Raw genomic sequence first — 15,565 nt, 5'->3', positions numbered from 1 at the left:
GATTCATTACAGCTAGCTATTAATAGGCCACATCTGGCCTGTTGCAATGCACTGATATTGAATATTGCTCAACATGGTCTCCAGATGCTATGCTTAGGTAATTTACAAATCATACCAGTATAAAACAGATTTCCTTTGTGCCTCATCAAGATAAGTCCAGATTCGCATTGCTCTTATGGGCAAAAAAGAGCTATTGAAAAATATTCAAGTCCCTGGGGAAGAATGGATCATAATGAACTAATTAAAGAAGGCTTCGAACAAGAAGATGAGTGAAATCTGCATGTGTTGACACTACAGGAAAGAGGAAGTGTCTAGTCCTTTCATTCTATTTGTGGAGACTGATCCATTCTCATGGGCATGCACTGAGCCAGACACTTGTTTGATACTCAAGTCGTGCTATTTGAGGTTATTATGTTGCGGAGAAAGCATAACTTGCTAGTCATTTCATTCTGACATGGCCATTTGGAAATGTCAGTCACAGATTATTGGAGCTTGTCAACATGAACAAAGCTACTGGTGACTTTGATAGTCATGCATTTTTTGTGCTGCTGCAATCCTGCTCCCAATCTCTATGTGTGTGTGTGTGTGTGTAGTTTGTGTGCTCTGGTGCGCCTGTGGGTTTGGTCGATGTTAAAGTTCATGTACAGAAATGCCATGAAATCTGAGGAATTCCTCATTGTCCTGGGCTTTCAGATCTGGTCGGTGTTCCAGACAGTCTTCTGTTGGGGGAGGGTGGAGACAATAATATGGAAATTACATGAATTACCACACTATCCAACAGATGTGACCCTCACCCCATTCAACATAACTACTCATCTAATAAAGAAAATTCAAGAGACAATTACGTGTTTGTGTATATATTGTATGAATTGACAGTTTTTTAAAATTCTCTATTTGTGAAATGAGATTCCTCAATCCAACTGACAAACTGTTTATTTCAATGGATGGATGATGATATTAGCCGTTGAATGTTGCACTTTTTTTTGTGGGGGGGGGGGGTTAGGAATGTTTCAGATTTGCTTTGGCAGCACAGCCTAGATAGCTTGAGTGATAATCATTGAACAGAACTAAACCTCAGGCTAAAAAGAGCAGACTGAGAATCTCCAATCTCTGCTTCTTTAACTTGTCAGAAACAAGCATTTCCTCCTCACTCTCTTGCTCACTTGGACTCAGACTTTGTATACTTTAGGCTACCCTGTCAGTAGCCGGTTGTCAATTCCAATGCCCTGAGTTGCTAAACATATTGACATGTTTCTGTTTCAGCGCCGGCCCCAAAGGAGACAACATCTATGAGTGGAGGTCAACCATCCTGGGACCACCGGGCTCTGTTTATGAGGGAGGGGTCTTTTTCCTCGACATCGCCTTCACACCCGACTACCCCTTCAAACCACCCAAGGTCAGCACCCCTTGCCACACTGACCACAAATGTTTTATAGCTTTAGTGCCATTGTGCTGTTCTCTTCTTCTGTGGAAAACTCTTGCTTTAATGTAATTTCAACAGCTAACATAATTTTCTGGAAATCTGGTGTGCTCCTTCAAGCCTTTACCAGTTCACTGTCCATATTTTCAATTCATTCTTTATTAGCCTTTTCATGAAATGTACCCTGTGGAGTATTTTCGGTTGTTGAGTGGATGTCATTATCAAGTGTATGAAATGTGCTTTTGGATATCTCTTTGTGCTTCTTAGAACCCAATTTCCCTCTCACTTGCTTTCATTTTGAGTTCTGACTCTCTCTCGCTCTCTCTCGCTCTCTCTCGCTCTCTCTCTCATTTATATATATATATATATATTTGGTCTGTTTTCTCCCCCCTTCTTTCATTCTCTCTGAGCTGTGTAAGAACCAGCTCTACTGTTTGACAGCAGACTCAAACAAATCCACAGGCTCAAGCTCTGCTCAGTGTAGCCAGAGGGCTCAAGTGCTTTGTCCCACTGTGATCTGTAGCCAGTCCTTCCGTCACTGTAGCGCACAATACATGCTCCATTGGAGTTTTGCTGTATACTATAGACTCTTACCAGAGCTTTTTTCAAGCCCTTAACTGAAACTCTAGTTTGACAAGCTTGTTGGACAGATTGGAAGTATAAGATTTGGTTGTTAGGGTTAGTGGGGCAGAGAGTGCACCATTGTGGGGTTATTTATCATGTCCTGTTCTCGGTGTGTTCAAAATACCAAGGTTCATTAGAAGTTTCCTCTGCAAGGTCAGGGTCAGTCTGTCCAGATGTTGGTGATTGGAGGACTGGTCAGGTGTCAGGCCTAAACAGATGTCAGACTCACGGTCAATCAGAAACACGGTAGTAAACTTAACAGGGACGTTTGTGTGGATGTTTGTTGTACAAAGGTTTGACCTAAGCAAATAAAGTAATGTTGACCCCTTATTTGAATCGGTGTGAAGTCTTATAGGAATGATTGTTTTCTTCTCAAACTAATATGTAATGGTTATAGTGAGATTAGAGATAGGCATGTTTTTTTTCTAGGGCATTTTATGACAATTATAAAGGTTTTCTGCATATTGGTAAATGCGCCATGGAAAAGGTTTAGTGTTGGCTATATCAAAGCCTATTCGGTTATTTTTTAACCTTTCAAGGACACACGTTCCGCTAGCGGCACCCCCCCCCCCCCACCCCCACTGAAAAGGCAGAGCCGCGAAATTCAAAAACAATTTTTTTTTTAAATATTTAACTTTCACACATTAAAGTCCAATACAGCTAATGAAAGACACAGATCTTGTGAATCCAGCCAACATGTCCGATTTTTAAAATGTTTTACAGGGAAGACACAATATGTAAAGATGTAAATCTATTAGCTAAAAACACATTAGCATAATCCACCATCTTTTCTTTGTCCACCAACACCAGTAGCTATCACCAATTCGGCTAAACTAAGATATTGATAGCCACCAACCAAGAAAAAACCTCCTCAGATGACAGTCTGATAACATATTTATGGTATAGGATAGGTTTTGTTAGAAAAATGTGCATATTTCAGGTAGATGGCATAGTTTACAATTGCACCCACCATCACAAATGGACTAGAATAATTACTATGAGCAACGTGTTTACCTAACTACTAATCATCAAACATTTCGTAAAAATACACAGCATACACTAATCGAAAGACACAGATCCTGTGAATATAGACAATATTTCAGATTTTCTAAGTGTCTTACAGCGAAAACACAATAAATCGTTATATTAGCATAGCACATGTGCAAACATTACCCCAGCATTGATTCTAGCCAAAGAGAGCGATAACGTAAACATCGCCAAAATGTATGAATTTTTTCACTAACCTTCTCAGAATTCTTCAGATGACACTCCTGTAACATCACATTACAACATACATATACAGTTTGTTCGAAAATGTGCATATTTAGCCACCAAAATCATGGTTAGACAATGAGAAAAGTTGCCCAGCTGGTCAGAAAATGTCCTGCGCCACATTAGACAGTGATCTAGTCGTATACATAAATACTCATAAACGTGACTAAAAAATATAGGGTGGACAGCGATTGATAGACAATTTAATTCTTAATACAATCGCGGAATTACATTTTTTAAATTATCCTTACTTTTAAATACAGTTTGCGCCAAGCGAAGCTACGTCAAAAAAGATGGCGTCCTAAGCCACTAACATTTTTCGACAGAAACACGATTTATCATAATAAATTGTTCCTACTTTGAGCTGTTCTTCCATCAGTATCTTGGGCAAAGGATCCTTTCTTGGGTCTAATCGTCTTTTGGTGGAAAGCTGTCCTCTTGCCATGTGGAAATGCCAACTGCGTTCGGCATGAACTGGAAGCGTGCCCAGAGATTCACAGTGTCTCAGAAATAAATGTCCCAAAATCGCACTAAACGGATATAAATTGCTATAAAACGCTTTAAATTAACTACCTTATGATGTTTTTAACTCCTATAACTAGTAGAAACATGACCGGAGTAATATTACTCCCTACACTAATGCTTGGAACAAGTGCGGGTCGGTGGCCGCCGCGCGCATGACGCAGCAAGAAAAGAGTTCCTATCTACAGGGTTTTTTTATTTATAGTGCCTGTGATTGCGCAATCGACCCCATTCAAATCGTCATCACGTAAAGGCATCCAGGGGAAGACGTAAGCAGTGTCCGTATACTCATAGGAATAACATTGGCCTTAAAACTGACTCCAGAACAGTGGCCAAAATTTCTGAAATCTGACTCCATGTCAGGGAAATTGCTGTAGAATGAGTTCTGTTCCACTTAGAGACAAAATTTCAACTCCTATAGAAACTATAGACTGTTTTCTATCCAATAATAATAATAATATGCATATTGTACGATCAAGAATTTTGTAGGAAGCCGTTTCAAAAATTACACGATTACCATAAATAGTGACAACAGCACCCCCTAGCCTTAAGAAGTTTTTAAGGTATATCAAAACTCTCAGCCGTGTTATAAGGGTTGTCACCATCTTCTCAACAAAGAAATGACATATTGCTGTTTGTTACATTATATTTTGTCCAATTTAGACTATTCCACTGCCAGTATTGCTGCTGAAGCAGGGTTCTAAACTATAAATGCTGTCTTTTCCTGTACTCGCCAGGTAACATTTCGGACGAGGATCTACCACTGTAACATCAACAGTCAGGGGGTGATCTGTCTGGACATTCTGAAGGACAACTGGAGTCCCGCCCTCACCATCTCCAAGGTGCTGCTGTCCATCTGCTCTCTGCTCACAGACTGTAACCCAGGTAAGAAAGAGACCTGTCAATGTCCACATCATGAGCTGCAGTGTTCTCATTTCAGTTGGTAATTCATGACTGATTTTAAATGACATTTTTGAGTTGACACTATCTACACACACGGAGGTAGTGTAAACTCACCGCATGACGAATTATCACCATCTCTGTGTCGATAGTGTAGACTCACAGCATGAAGCATTATCACCATCTCTGTGTGTAGATAATGTAAACTCTCAGCATGAATCATCTACACACAGAGATGGTGATAATGTTTAATACATTGATAACTGTGTGCAGCTCTTCTAGTGGTGTTCCAGCGTTCCCTTCACCAGGGACAGTAGCTCTGTTGCTGTTGAACCTGTTGATGGAATTTAAATGATCTTAAAAATAAAAAGAAGCCCTTATTCATCTTTTAATAAAATGTAATAATATGCTCTAAACTCACAAAAAACATACACCTGTGAAATGCTATTCATTAATGCATGCTTTGATCTGCATCCTTTTTTTGTTGTCATTGCAGCGGACCCTCTGGTGGGGAGCATTGCCACACAATACCTGACAAACAGAACGGAACATGACAGAATAGCCAAGCAGTGGACGAAGAGATACGCCACATAGATCCTCCTGTCTGACTTTCCCCCTGTTACCCTTTCCCCCTACTGTACTTCTCTACCTCTCTCCCCAGCCTTTCAAAGCACACTCACTAAGTGCAATGGTATACCTGTAATCCCCCCCCCCCAAAAAAAACTTTGTATCTACCTTTTCTTTGTAAAGAACTGTCCTTTGTTCCTTGTTGACTTGAAAGCTTCTTTTTTTTTATACAAAGAGTAGATTGGGATTGTATTTTCCAATATCTGAATGTTGGAATTATTGTATTGAAAAAAAGACTATTATTCTGATAAGCATTGTCCCTCAACTATACAGTATGTATCCTTGTTTTCATAGTGGCTCCAGGAACAAAATGCAGATTATATACTCTTTTTACTTTACTCTAGGTTCTTGTGTGTTTTTTAATTTCCTATTCCAGTTATCAATGGTATCTGCATGGAACAGGAAGAAGATTTGCATCAAATGACATGTCATGCTCTTCTACGCTCTCTGGTTTTGTTTGTACTGTATGTATTTTTTCAAACGCTTTTGAGGCAGACCACAGAAATATAGGTCTGCTTGTGAAAGAGGCAGGACTTGTACATTTACTGGCTACTCTGGCATGGCAGGGTGGTTTTGTTGTGCACTTGTATTAATGAAGCACCCAATAAAACACTGGTTGGCTTGTGACTATACTCTTCTGTTCTGTACCTGTGAACCCTCTGTGGTCTGTGACATGCGTTTAAGATGTTAATCTCTGGACCTATCAGCCTTCTGCCTCATGACCGACACACACACACACCTGTGCCTGAGCATAAAATGAACTGGGAAATCCAGGGAATCAGTGTAAAATAGACTACAGAAGAAGAAACTGCATCACAGGTCTAGGTTAGAGGTGGGCATGAACCATAGACCATATATGAACCTCTCTCACTCTGACTTGGTGACACCATATTCAGTGATACTCCAAAATTTATCATGGCCCTCATCCGACATGTGCTTTTTCGTGCATCTTTTTTTAATGTATGATATCAAAATGTCATATCAGTCTACGATGGCCTAATGTTGAATGATTCCTGTGCGCTGATTTGCCTTCATTATTGTGAGTGCGCGATATGATTCCACTGCACCCGCGGCACTTCCGTTCCACAGAAGGCGATACGCACTAGCTCGGGCAGTGGGGAGATTCAGACACAAAGGAGGTAATTTGCTACTTGGCTGACGTTACTTTTAATATTGAATATGTCTCATGAGTTATAAAATATATTGAAGTTCTCTGAGTGTATTCAACTTGTTTTGTATTGGAAAAGACGGCTAGTTAACGACTCAACAGACACATTTGTGGTGGCACTGCCTGGCTCAGGAAATAAATCTAACGTTAGCTAGCTCAAGCTAGTAGGAACTAAGCTAGTTTCACTATGGTGTAACGTTGTTTGCCAAATAGCTAGCCAACTAACGTTAGCTAAGTTAAATATTTCAATGTTGAAAGGTTGAGGTAGGCGGAAACGTTGATGTAACTACAGTATTTTTGCGAACTTTCTAGTTTAACGTTGGCTAAGGTCTGGGCAGTCAAACGGTCGGTTAATAACGGGGGGCGAGAAAATCAGCAGGTCGGACGTTTTTGACTAGCGTTAACTAGCTAAAATAGTTATGCTAGCCAGCTGTTAATGTCCACTTAGTTAGCCAAACCTAGTCCAACCATCTTGACTTGGCACAAGCAATTGCAAACGTAAACTACTGTAGGCGAACTCACTAGCAAACTGCCATAGCCTATTTGCTCCGGGAGACCTGTAACGTTAATTTACACACAAATCAATGTGTGAGATTATTGTTTTAACGTTTCAGCACTCCAGGAGCGAAGAGGCCATAGCAAGTAACCCCAGACCAGAGATATTAGCTAACATTAATTACTGTGAAGAAGGCCCGAGAATGTTTCCATCAAATGGTGGTTGGCCACACAGACTAACTAACTAGCTGTTGTTCACGACCATGGATCCATTTGTTCCTTCTGGGCGCTTTTAGTATTAGCTGACGTTAAGTTAGCTACATTTTCACATCATTCATGATCTATTACATTTGGGGAATAATGGAGCTTAATGGAGGCTTGCCATATCAGGGCTGTCCAACATTGTTTGCTCAACCTTCCATAATCACAACATTATTGCCAGAGGAGGGATGAGGGTGGCAGCTAGCCAATTACCTTTATTTCAACTGAGCACTAGCCAAGCAGCAAGCTGTATGGGACTCCCTAACCCAGTGGTTCCCAACCAGGGGTACTTGGCCTATCCACAGAGGGTACTTGAAGACTCATGAGACCATAGGCCTACTGGTAAAATGCACATGAGGGGGTACTCTGGGAAGAGCATAATTCTGTTGGTGGTACAGTGACCGAAAAAGGTTGGAAACCACTGCCGTAACCTAACGTAGCAGGTGTAAAAGAACACGCCTGGGTGCACTTCCCACATCCGGTTTTCAGCAGAAAAGAAAGCTAGGTTGAGTAAGCTGTATCCCCGAAAACCAGATGCCTCAGGTTGTTGGCATCTCCGCTAAGCCTAGGGACTCCCTAAAAACATGCCACTTCGATACAGCTACGACCGGAAGTGACTTTTCCTAGCATGTTAGGAGAGCATTTTCACTAAACCTTTTCCTAACCTTAACCTAATTCTCCTAACCGGCTATGTTAATTCTCCTAACCTACTGCGTACGTTCTCCTAACCTGCTACGAAAAAGTCACTTCTGGTCGTAGCTGTGTTGAAGTGGCTTGTTTTTAGGTAATCTCAGCAAGCTATGTTGAGGTAGCTATTTTTCCTAGAACGTCAAAGGTGCTCTGTCATAACTGTAACGTTACTTAATTTTGCAATAGCTTGAAAGCAATTTCATTTGTCTAAGCTACTGTTTTTTGTTCTTTAGCTGCTGCATCACAATCGCATTATAGGTTCCTTCTAATTTCTTGTCCAAACCGGTATGTCGGATAAGGATTCGTGTGTCAGCACCAGCTCTTCGTCTTCTTCCTCTAATCAAAACAAACCGAAGGACACACCTTGCAAGAAACGGGAGAGCAAAGCCAGTATGAGCAAGACCTCCAAGCTGCTATCCACCAGCGCAAAGAGGTAACACACCCAAACCTCATGAAATGTTGTCACACACAACACCAACAATGTGACATTTAGTCAGAGGGGTGGGTTAATCTCCTAGATGATTGTAGCTAGCACTAAGATATTCTCTGTACTTTATTTGTTTCAAAATATTCTAGCCTCACTGTATTGGACCAAAATATCTGTGCCATTTTTTTTACCTTTGCAAGTCCATGGCTGAGAAAACAAAGACGTGTAAGGTATGGCTGGGCAATCAATGATTGATCTGAAGGCATGTTTGTTTCTGCAGGATTCAGAAAGAGCTGGCAGATATCACGCTGGACCCTCCGCCAAACTGCAGGTTGGTTTTATTTGAGCTCATCTTCTCTTTTCCAATCCGCCCCCAGTGTCTTGCGTATTGCCATGGTCAATACCTACAGGCGACTCTCCAAACAATAATGATTTTACCACTTATTCATAAAGGCTTGCTTTACTTTCTGATTTCTCATGTCCCATATGCTGATAAAATAAAGCTGCACCTATTTTGATCAAAATGTTTTGACTTGAAATGCTGGTGGTGTTTATAAATCTACATGAAGCAGAATTTTACATCTCCCACATTGTTGGATCAGCCTTGTAGTCATCACTCTAGATCATTTCCACTACGTGTTCAGCATGTACCAAGGATGAAGGCTGATCTGCTCTGAGGAAATCAATTTGGGTCGCTATACAGAGGCACGTCATCAGGGATTGGTTGTGAATGGAGGCTTCTTTGAAGCTTGAGAGAGAATGTACTGTTCTCTCAAGCAATATAAAGCTGTGTGGTCACCAAGTGAGTACAAACCCAAGGGATAATAGGCTCTAAACAGTTTCAGACAAGTTTTTTGCAGGTGCAGTAGTTTTAAAGGGACAATCGATTCATCCATTTTGGGACTTCTAAATTAAATAAATGTACCCATAACTTATTCTATAACCTTATGAGCTTAGTTCAACTGTTGTACCCCATCATAACCCCCCCCCCCCCAAAAAAAATAATATATATATATATATATAAGCTTCTTTCTCTGATGTTTGTAAACAAAGTAAATGTTAACAAGCACTATATAGCCTCAAAACATGGTTAAAACTAATTTTTTGAAATCATGGATGGTCTATGAATTTAAGTGGTTACATTTCTCTAGCCCTATCCCTCAGCCCTTTAACTAAACGGATGAGGAGAATGCTTTAAGGTATTTGTCCCTTGTGGCAATGAGACGAAGTACACACACACACACACGACCCGAGCCATAACAAAGAACGTGGTCCAGTTTACACCAATTAGGGAGACTGTTCTCCTTTGGTTTTCCGGGTGGGTAACGACAAAGGAGTTGGCTAGAGCAGTTACAGATCTGTGGCCAGGCTAATAGTATAACATAATCTGTAACTTTATCTCATTTAATTCCAGCGCTGGTCCCAAAGGAGACAACATCTATGAGTGGAGGTCAACCATCCTGGGACCACCGGGCTCTGTTTACGAGGGAGGGGTCTTTTTCCTGGACATCGCCTTCACACCCGACTACCCCTTCAAACCACCCAAGGTACTGGGCAATCGTCAGCTACCAGTCACTACTTACCCTCTACACTACAAAACGGTCATCTTGGTTTAGTCCCACGCAATAAATGGGACAGATTTAATTAGCATTAATTTTCGTGTTCTTAAGGGTATACACAGCAAAAAAATGCGACCGGCGATGATCACAGTGTTTGTCATATTGTGCTGCTGTTAAATTGTTGCCACCACAGCAAAAAAGAAAACAAAAAACGAGACTCACTTTCCAGATGCTAGAGAGCTGTGTGCGTGTGCGTGCATTGCCAGAGAAGGCGGGACCGTAAGGTAGCCTATGCAATTTGACACATAACAAACAACACTAACTAAATATCCAATTTGAAACATAGCTTGTAGCTTGGCTAGTTAGCTCACTAGTTAGTTCGCTAGTTTAATTCCATGTGCTAAAAAAATCCAAACATTTCATAAAAATGTGCTCAAATGAAATTCTATTATATTTGGATTGTTTTGTCACATTTGACAATTTCATTACAATATGGAATTTCTCTTTGAGAATGGTGAAATGAGAATGACTGAATTTCCTCCAGTTTCTAGAACACAGCAGGCAGCATATGTACAGTACTTACCATCCCTGCGTTTTGCCAGGATTTCCCTGTTGACATGTTGAAGTACTCTCATTAACCAACAGAGGGCATTTGACACCTCCACTTGGGTGCCAGAACAGTCTATGGATGTGATTTTTCTTTAGATATTTTCTGCCTTGTGTGTTTAAATGATTCTGTGAATATAGGTAAGTCCCATATTGAGCCTCAGTAGTTGACGCTTGAATTAAGTCAGGGACGATACCAGTATCGCAATTTATCCATGCCAAAAATGAAAACCAGAAGCAGACCAAACTCTTTGGTCCTCATCGCACTCTAGCGACTCCTTGTGGCAGGCAGTGCACCTGCCGACTGACACTCGGTTGTCAGTTGAATGGTGTTTCCTTCCGACACATTGGTGCGTCTGGCTTCCCAGTTAAGTAGTCGGGTGTTAAGAAGCGAGGTTTGGTGGGTCATCTTTTTGAGGGCACATGACTCGACCTTCACCTCTCCCGAGCCCGTTGGAGAGTTGCAGCGATGAGGCAAGATCGGAATATCATGATAACAACAAAAAATGTAGCCAATAAACCTGCTGTATGTAAAGTATTGTGTGATATAGCTTTGAAAATAAATAAATAAATAAATGGGACTGGATGACAACGTGATGTTTGTTTCCAACATAAGAGCTGTTTTCCTAAAGAAGTAAAATCTGCTTCGTGTTTTGTGTCCTTGCCACGATACTAACAAGTATTGCAATACTGGTATCATCCCGGCCTTACGTGCTTTGTCTTCTGCCCCAATAAATGTTGACCCACTTTAATAAATAGTTACACTGAACAAAAATATAAACTCAACATGCAACAACTTCAATGATTTTACTGAGTTACAGTTCATATAAGGAAATCAGTCAATTTAAATAATAGTGACATTTTAATGTCCCCAGCACAAGGTGCACCTGTGTAATAATGATCATGCTGTTTAGTCAGATTCTTGATATGCCACACCTGTCAGGTGGATTGATTATCTTGGCAAATGAGCAATGCTCACCAACAGGGATGTAAACCAACAAAATAAGCTTTTGTGCCTGTGGAGAATGTCTGGGATCTTTTATTTCACCCCATGAAACATGGGACCAACACTTTACATGTTGTGTTTATATTTATGTTCAGTATAGATTTTGATTTAGAGTCTCTAGCCTTGTTATGTTAAATATGCCTATAGCATGTACGTTTTCTACTTATGTTTTTCCTTAAGGTAACGTTTCGGACAAGGATTTACCACTGTAACATCAACAGTCAGGGGGTGATCTGTCTGGACATCCTGAAGGACAACTGGAGCCCTGCCCTCACCATCTCCAAGGTGCTACTGTCCATCTGCTCTCTGCTCACAGACTGTAACCCAGGTAAGATATCCATCGGGGAGCCTAACTGGCTTCCTTGTCCCCTTGTTTGTCTTCAGATCTGCACCTGTCCCAGGCTGGAAATATGATACCAGAACAAATGTTAGTGTTCCTGACTCCTGAGAAGGGTCAAATTTAAATCTGCAGGTAACATGGTAATAAAAAATATTGGTCCATTTATTTGGTTTAATTTTGTGCTCAGATGTGGATTACTTTTTATTATGGGTTTCACTATGAGGCCCACACAATGCCTTATATTGCATTTATAATTCCTTATGATACCACTATAAATAAGCTGGCATAACTCATAAGTAGTTATAAAAGGCTTAGAATTCATCACTTGAAGCAGAGGAATTGTTTCAAGATTCACCACCCTCTAACTGTTATTTCCCTCATGTTGTTTTTCACTTTCAGCTGATCCCCTGGTTGGAAGCATCGCCACCCAGTACACGACAAACAGAGCCGAGCATGATAGAACAGCCAAACAGTGGACGAAGCGGTACGCCACATAGGCCCATAGAGCACAGCCGTGTGGGGGGGATTTCTATTTCAGATTTTTAGTACTTTATTGTCTGGTATATTTTTTGGTTCCTGATTTAAGTTATCTGTGCAAATATGAAAATAAAGAAAAACAATGAAACAATATGTAATGTCATATATTTTATTACTCTCCGTAGGATACTCCACTGCTTAGCTAATCTCCTGAAATTTAGTAGGCTATCCCTCGAATATAATGCATAAACAGTGCCATTAAAAACATGGATTTTACCTTTCGCCAATTCACCTTTTAATATAGAACTACAGTACAGTTGTACCACAATAGCTACAAATCTAAGTACTTTTTTACACAGTTATGTTGTCCATGCTTATACTTTGAATAGTGTTTACCATGTTATTTTGCAATAACTAATCTCATTTGAAAAGCCAATGGAATTTGGTGCTAAAGGAACAGTGTAAGCTCATATACATACCGAGCGTGCTTGGTTATGGTCAGATGAAGGATTAGTGATAAATTGCCTCGACTACAGTGCATTCAGAAAGTATTCAGACCCCATGCCCGTTTCCCCATTTTGTTACGTTACAGCCTTATTCTAAAATGGATTACATTGTTTTTCCCACCCTCATCAATCTACACATAATGCCCCATATTGTCAAAGTAAAAACAGGTTTTTAGACATTTTTTAAACTTGATAAAAATCAATAAATATCACATTAATATCAGTATTCAGACCCTTTACTCAGTACTTTGTTGAAGTACCTTTTGGCAGTGATTAATCAAATCAAAGTTTATTTGTCAAGTGCGCCGAATACAACAGGTGTAGACCTTACAGTGAAATGCTTACTTACAGGCTCTAACCAATAGTGAGGAGAAAAAAAAGTGTGTGTAGGTAAGTAAAGGAATAAAACAGTAAAAAGACATTTGAAAATAAGAGTAGCAAGGCTATATACAGACACCGGTTAGTCAGGATTACAGCCTCGGTTCTTCTTGGGTGTGACGCTACAAGCTTGGCACATGTTTTTGGGGAGTTTCTCCCATTCTTCTCTGCAGATCTTCTCAAGCTCAGTCAGATTGGATGGGGAGCATCACTGCACAGCTATTTTCAGGTCTCTCCAGAGATGTTCGATCGGGTCCGGGCTCTGGCTGGGCCACTGAAGGACATTCAGAGACTTGTCCCGAAGCCACTCCAGCATTGTCTTGGCTGTGTGCTTAGGGTTGTCCTGTTAGGGGAACCTTCAACCCAGTCTGAGGTCCTGAGGAGGTTTTCATCAAGGATCTCTGTACTAGAGGTCGACCGATTTTATGATTTTTCAACGGACACCGATTATTGGAGGACCAAAAAAAGCCGATACCGATTAATCGGCCGATTTTTATTTATTTATTTGTAATAATGACAATTACAACAATACTGAATGAACACTTATTTTAACATAATTTAATACATCAATAAAAATCTATTTAGCTTCAAATAAATAATGAAACATTTTCAATTTGGTTTAAATAATGCAAAAACAAAGTGTTGGAGAAGAAAGTAAAAGTGCAATATGTGCCATGTAAAAAAGCTAACGTTTAAGTTCCTTGCTCAGAACATGAGAACATATGAAAGCTGGTGGTTCCTTTTAACATGAGACTTCAATATTCCAAGGTAAGAGGTTTTAGGTTGTAGTTAATATAGTATTTATAGGACTATTTCTCTCTCTACCATTTGTATTCCATATACCTTTGACTATTGGATGTTCTTATAGGCACTTTAGTATTGCCAGTGTAACAGTATAGCTTCCGTCCCACTCCTCGCTCCTACCTGGGCTCAAACGAGGAACACATCGACAACAGCCATCCTCGAAGCAGCGTTACCCATGCAGAGCAAGGGGAACAACTACTCGAGCGAGTGACGTTTGAAACGCTATTAGCGCGCACCCCGCTAACTAGCTAGCCATTTCACATCGGTTACACCAGCCTAATCTCCAGAGTTGATAGGCTTGAAGTCATAAACAGCGCAATGCTTGAAGCACAGTGAAGAGCTGTTGGCAAAACGCACGAAAGTGCTGTTTGAATGAATGCTTACGAGCCTGCTGCTGCCTACCATTGCTCAGTCAGACTGCTCTATCAAATATCAAATCATAGACTTAATTATAACATAATAACACACAGAAATACGAGCCGTTGGTCATTAATATGGTCGAATCCGGAAACTATCATTTCGAAAACAAAACGTTTATTATTATCGCATGTACCCTGACTCTGCGTGCAATGAACGCAAGAGAAGTGACACAATTTCACCTGGTTAATATTGCCTGCTAACCTGGATTTATTTTAGCTAAATATGCAGGTTTATAAATATATACTTCTGTGTATTGATTTTAAGAAAGGCATTGATGTTTATGGTTAGGTACACGTTGGAGCAACGACAGTCCTTTTTCCGCGAATGCACACCGCATCGATTATATGCAACGCAGGACACGCTAGATAAACTAGAGATAGTGTAGTTAACTAGTGATTATGATTGATTGATTGATTGTTTTTTATAAGATAAGTTTCATGCTAGCTACTGCATTCGCGTAACAGGCAGGCTCCTCGTGGAGTGCAATGAGAGGCAGGTGGTTAGAGCATTGGACTAGTTAACTATAAGGTTGCAAGATTGAACCCCCGAGCTGACAAGGTAAAAATCTGTCGTTCTGCCCCTGAACAAGGCAGTTAACCCACCGTTTCTAGGCCGTCATTGAAAATAAGAATGTGTTCTTAACTGACTTGCCTAGTTAAATAAAGGTGTAAAAAAAAATATATATATATACCGATTTCCGATTGTTATGAAAACTTGAAATTGGCCCTAATTAATCGGTCATTCCGATTAATCGGTCGACCTCTACTCTGTACTTCGCACCTGACTAGTCCTGACTAGTCTCCCCGTCCTTGCCCCTGAAAAACATCCACACAGCATGATGCTCCCACCACCATGCTTCACCGTAGGGAGCCAGGTTTCCTCCAGATGTGATGCTTGGCATTCAAGCCAAAGAGTTCAATCTTAGTTTCATCAGACCAGAGAATCTTGTTTCTCATGGTCTGAGAGTCCTTCGGGGTCCTTTTGGCATACTCCAAGCGGGCTGTCATGTGCCTTTTACTCAGGAGTGGTTTCTGTCTGGCCACTCTACCATAAAGGCCTTATT

The 15,565-nt window shown here is 40.6% G+C and overlaps 2 protein-coding genes across 2 annotated transcripts in view; both read left to right on the top strand.

Moving 5' to 3' along the window:
• The window catches only part of LOC129857474 (ubiquitin-conjugating enzyme E2 E2), a 28,242-nt gene extending 22,250 nt beyond the window's left edge, over positions 1 to 5,992 (top strand). The window contains exons 4-6 of the mRNA XM_055925753.1: positions 1,264 to 1,396; positions 4,576 to 4,723; positions 5,235 to 5,992. Of these exons, the coding sequence (XP_055781728.1) occupies positions 1,264 to 1,396; positions 4,576 to 4,723; positions 5,235 to 5,332 (379 nt within the window). The 3' untranslated portion in view covers positions 5,333 to 5,992. The remainder of the gene's footprint in view (positions 1 to 1,263; positions 1,397 to 4,575; positions 4,724 to 5,234) is intronic.
• A 316-nt stretch (positions 5,993 to 6,308) lies between these two features.
• Positions 6,309 to 12,547, top strand: LOC129857473 (ubiquitin-conjugating enzyme E2 E1-like). Its single transcript, XM_055925751.1, has 6 exons — positions 6,309 to 6,504; positions 8,213 to 8,412; positions 8,687 to 8,737; positions 9,821 to 9,953; positions 11,758 to 11,905; positions 12,317 to 12,547. The coding sequence occupies exons 2-6, from the start codon at positions 8,267 to 8,269 to the stop codon at positions 12,412 to 12,414; spliced, it is 576 nt and encodes a 191-aa protein (XP_055781726.1). The 5' UTR covers positions 6,309 to 6,504; positions 8,213 to 8,266; the 3' UTR covers positions 12,415 to 12,547.
• The last annotated feature ends 3,018 nt before the right edge of the window (positions 12,548 to 15,565 follow it).

This window comes from Salvelinus fontinalis, chromosome 6 (genome assembly GCF_029448725.1).
Source record: "Salvelinus fontinalis isolate EN_2023a chromosome 6, ASM2944872v1, whole genome shotgun sequence".
NCBI classification, from domain to species: domain Eukaryota; kingdom Metazoa; phylum Chordata; class Actinopteri; order Salmoniformes; family Salmonidae; genus Salvelinus; species Salvelinus fontinalis.
Note: the sequence above shows the minus strand (reverse complement) of the source record. Positions and strands in the feature narration are given on the sequence as shown.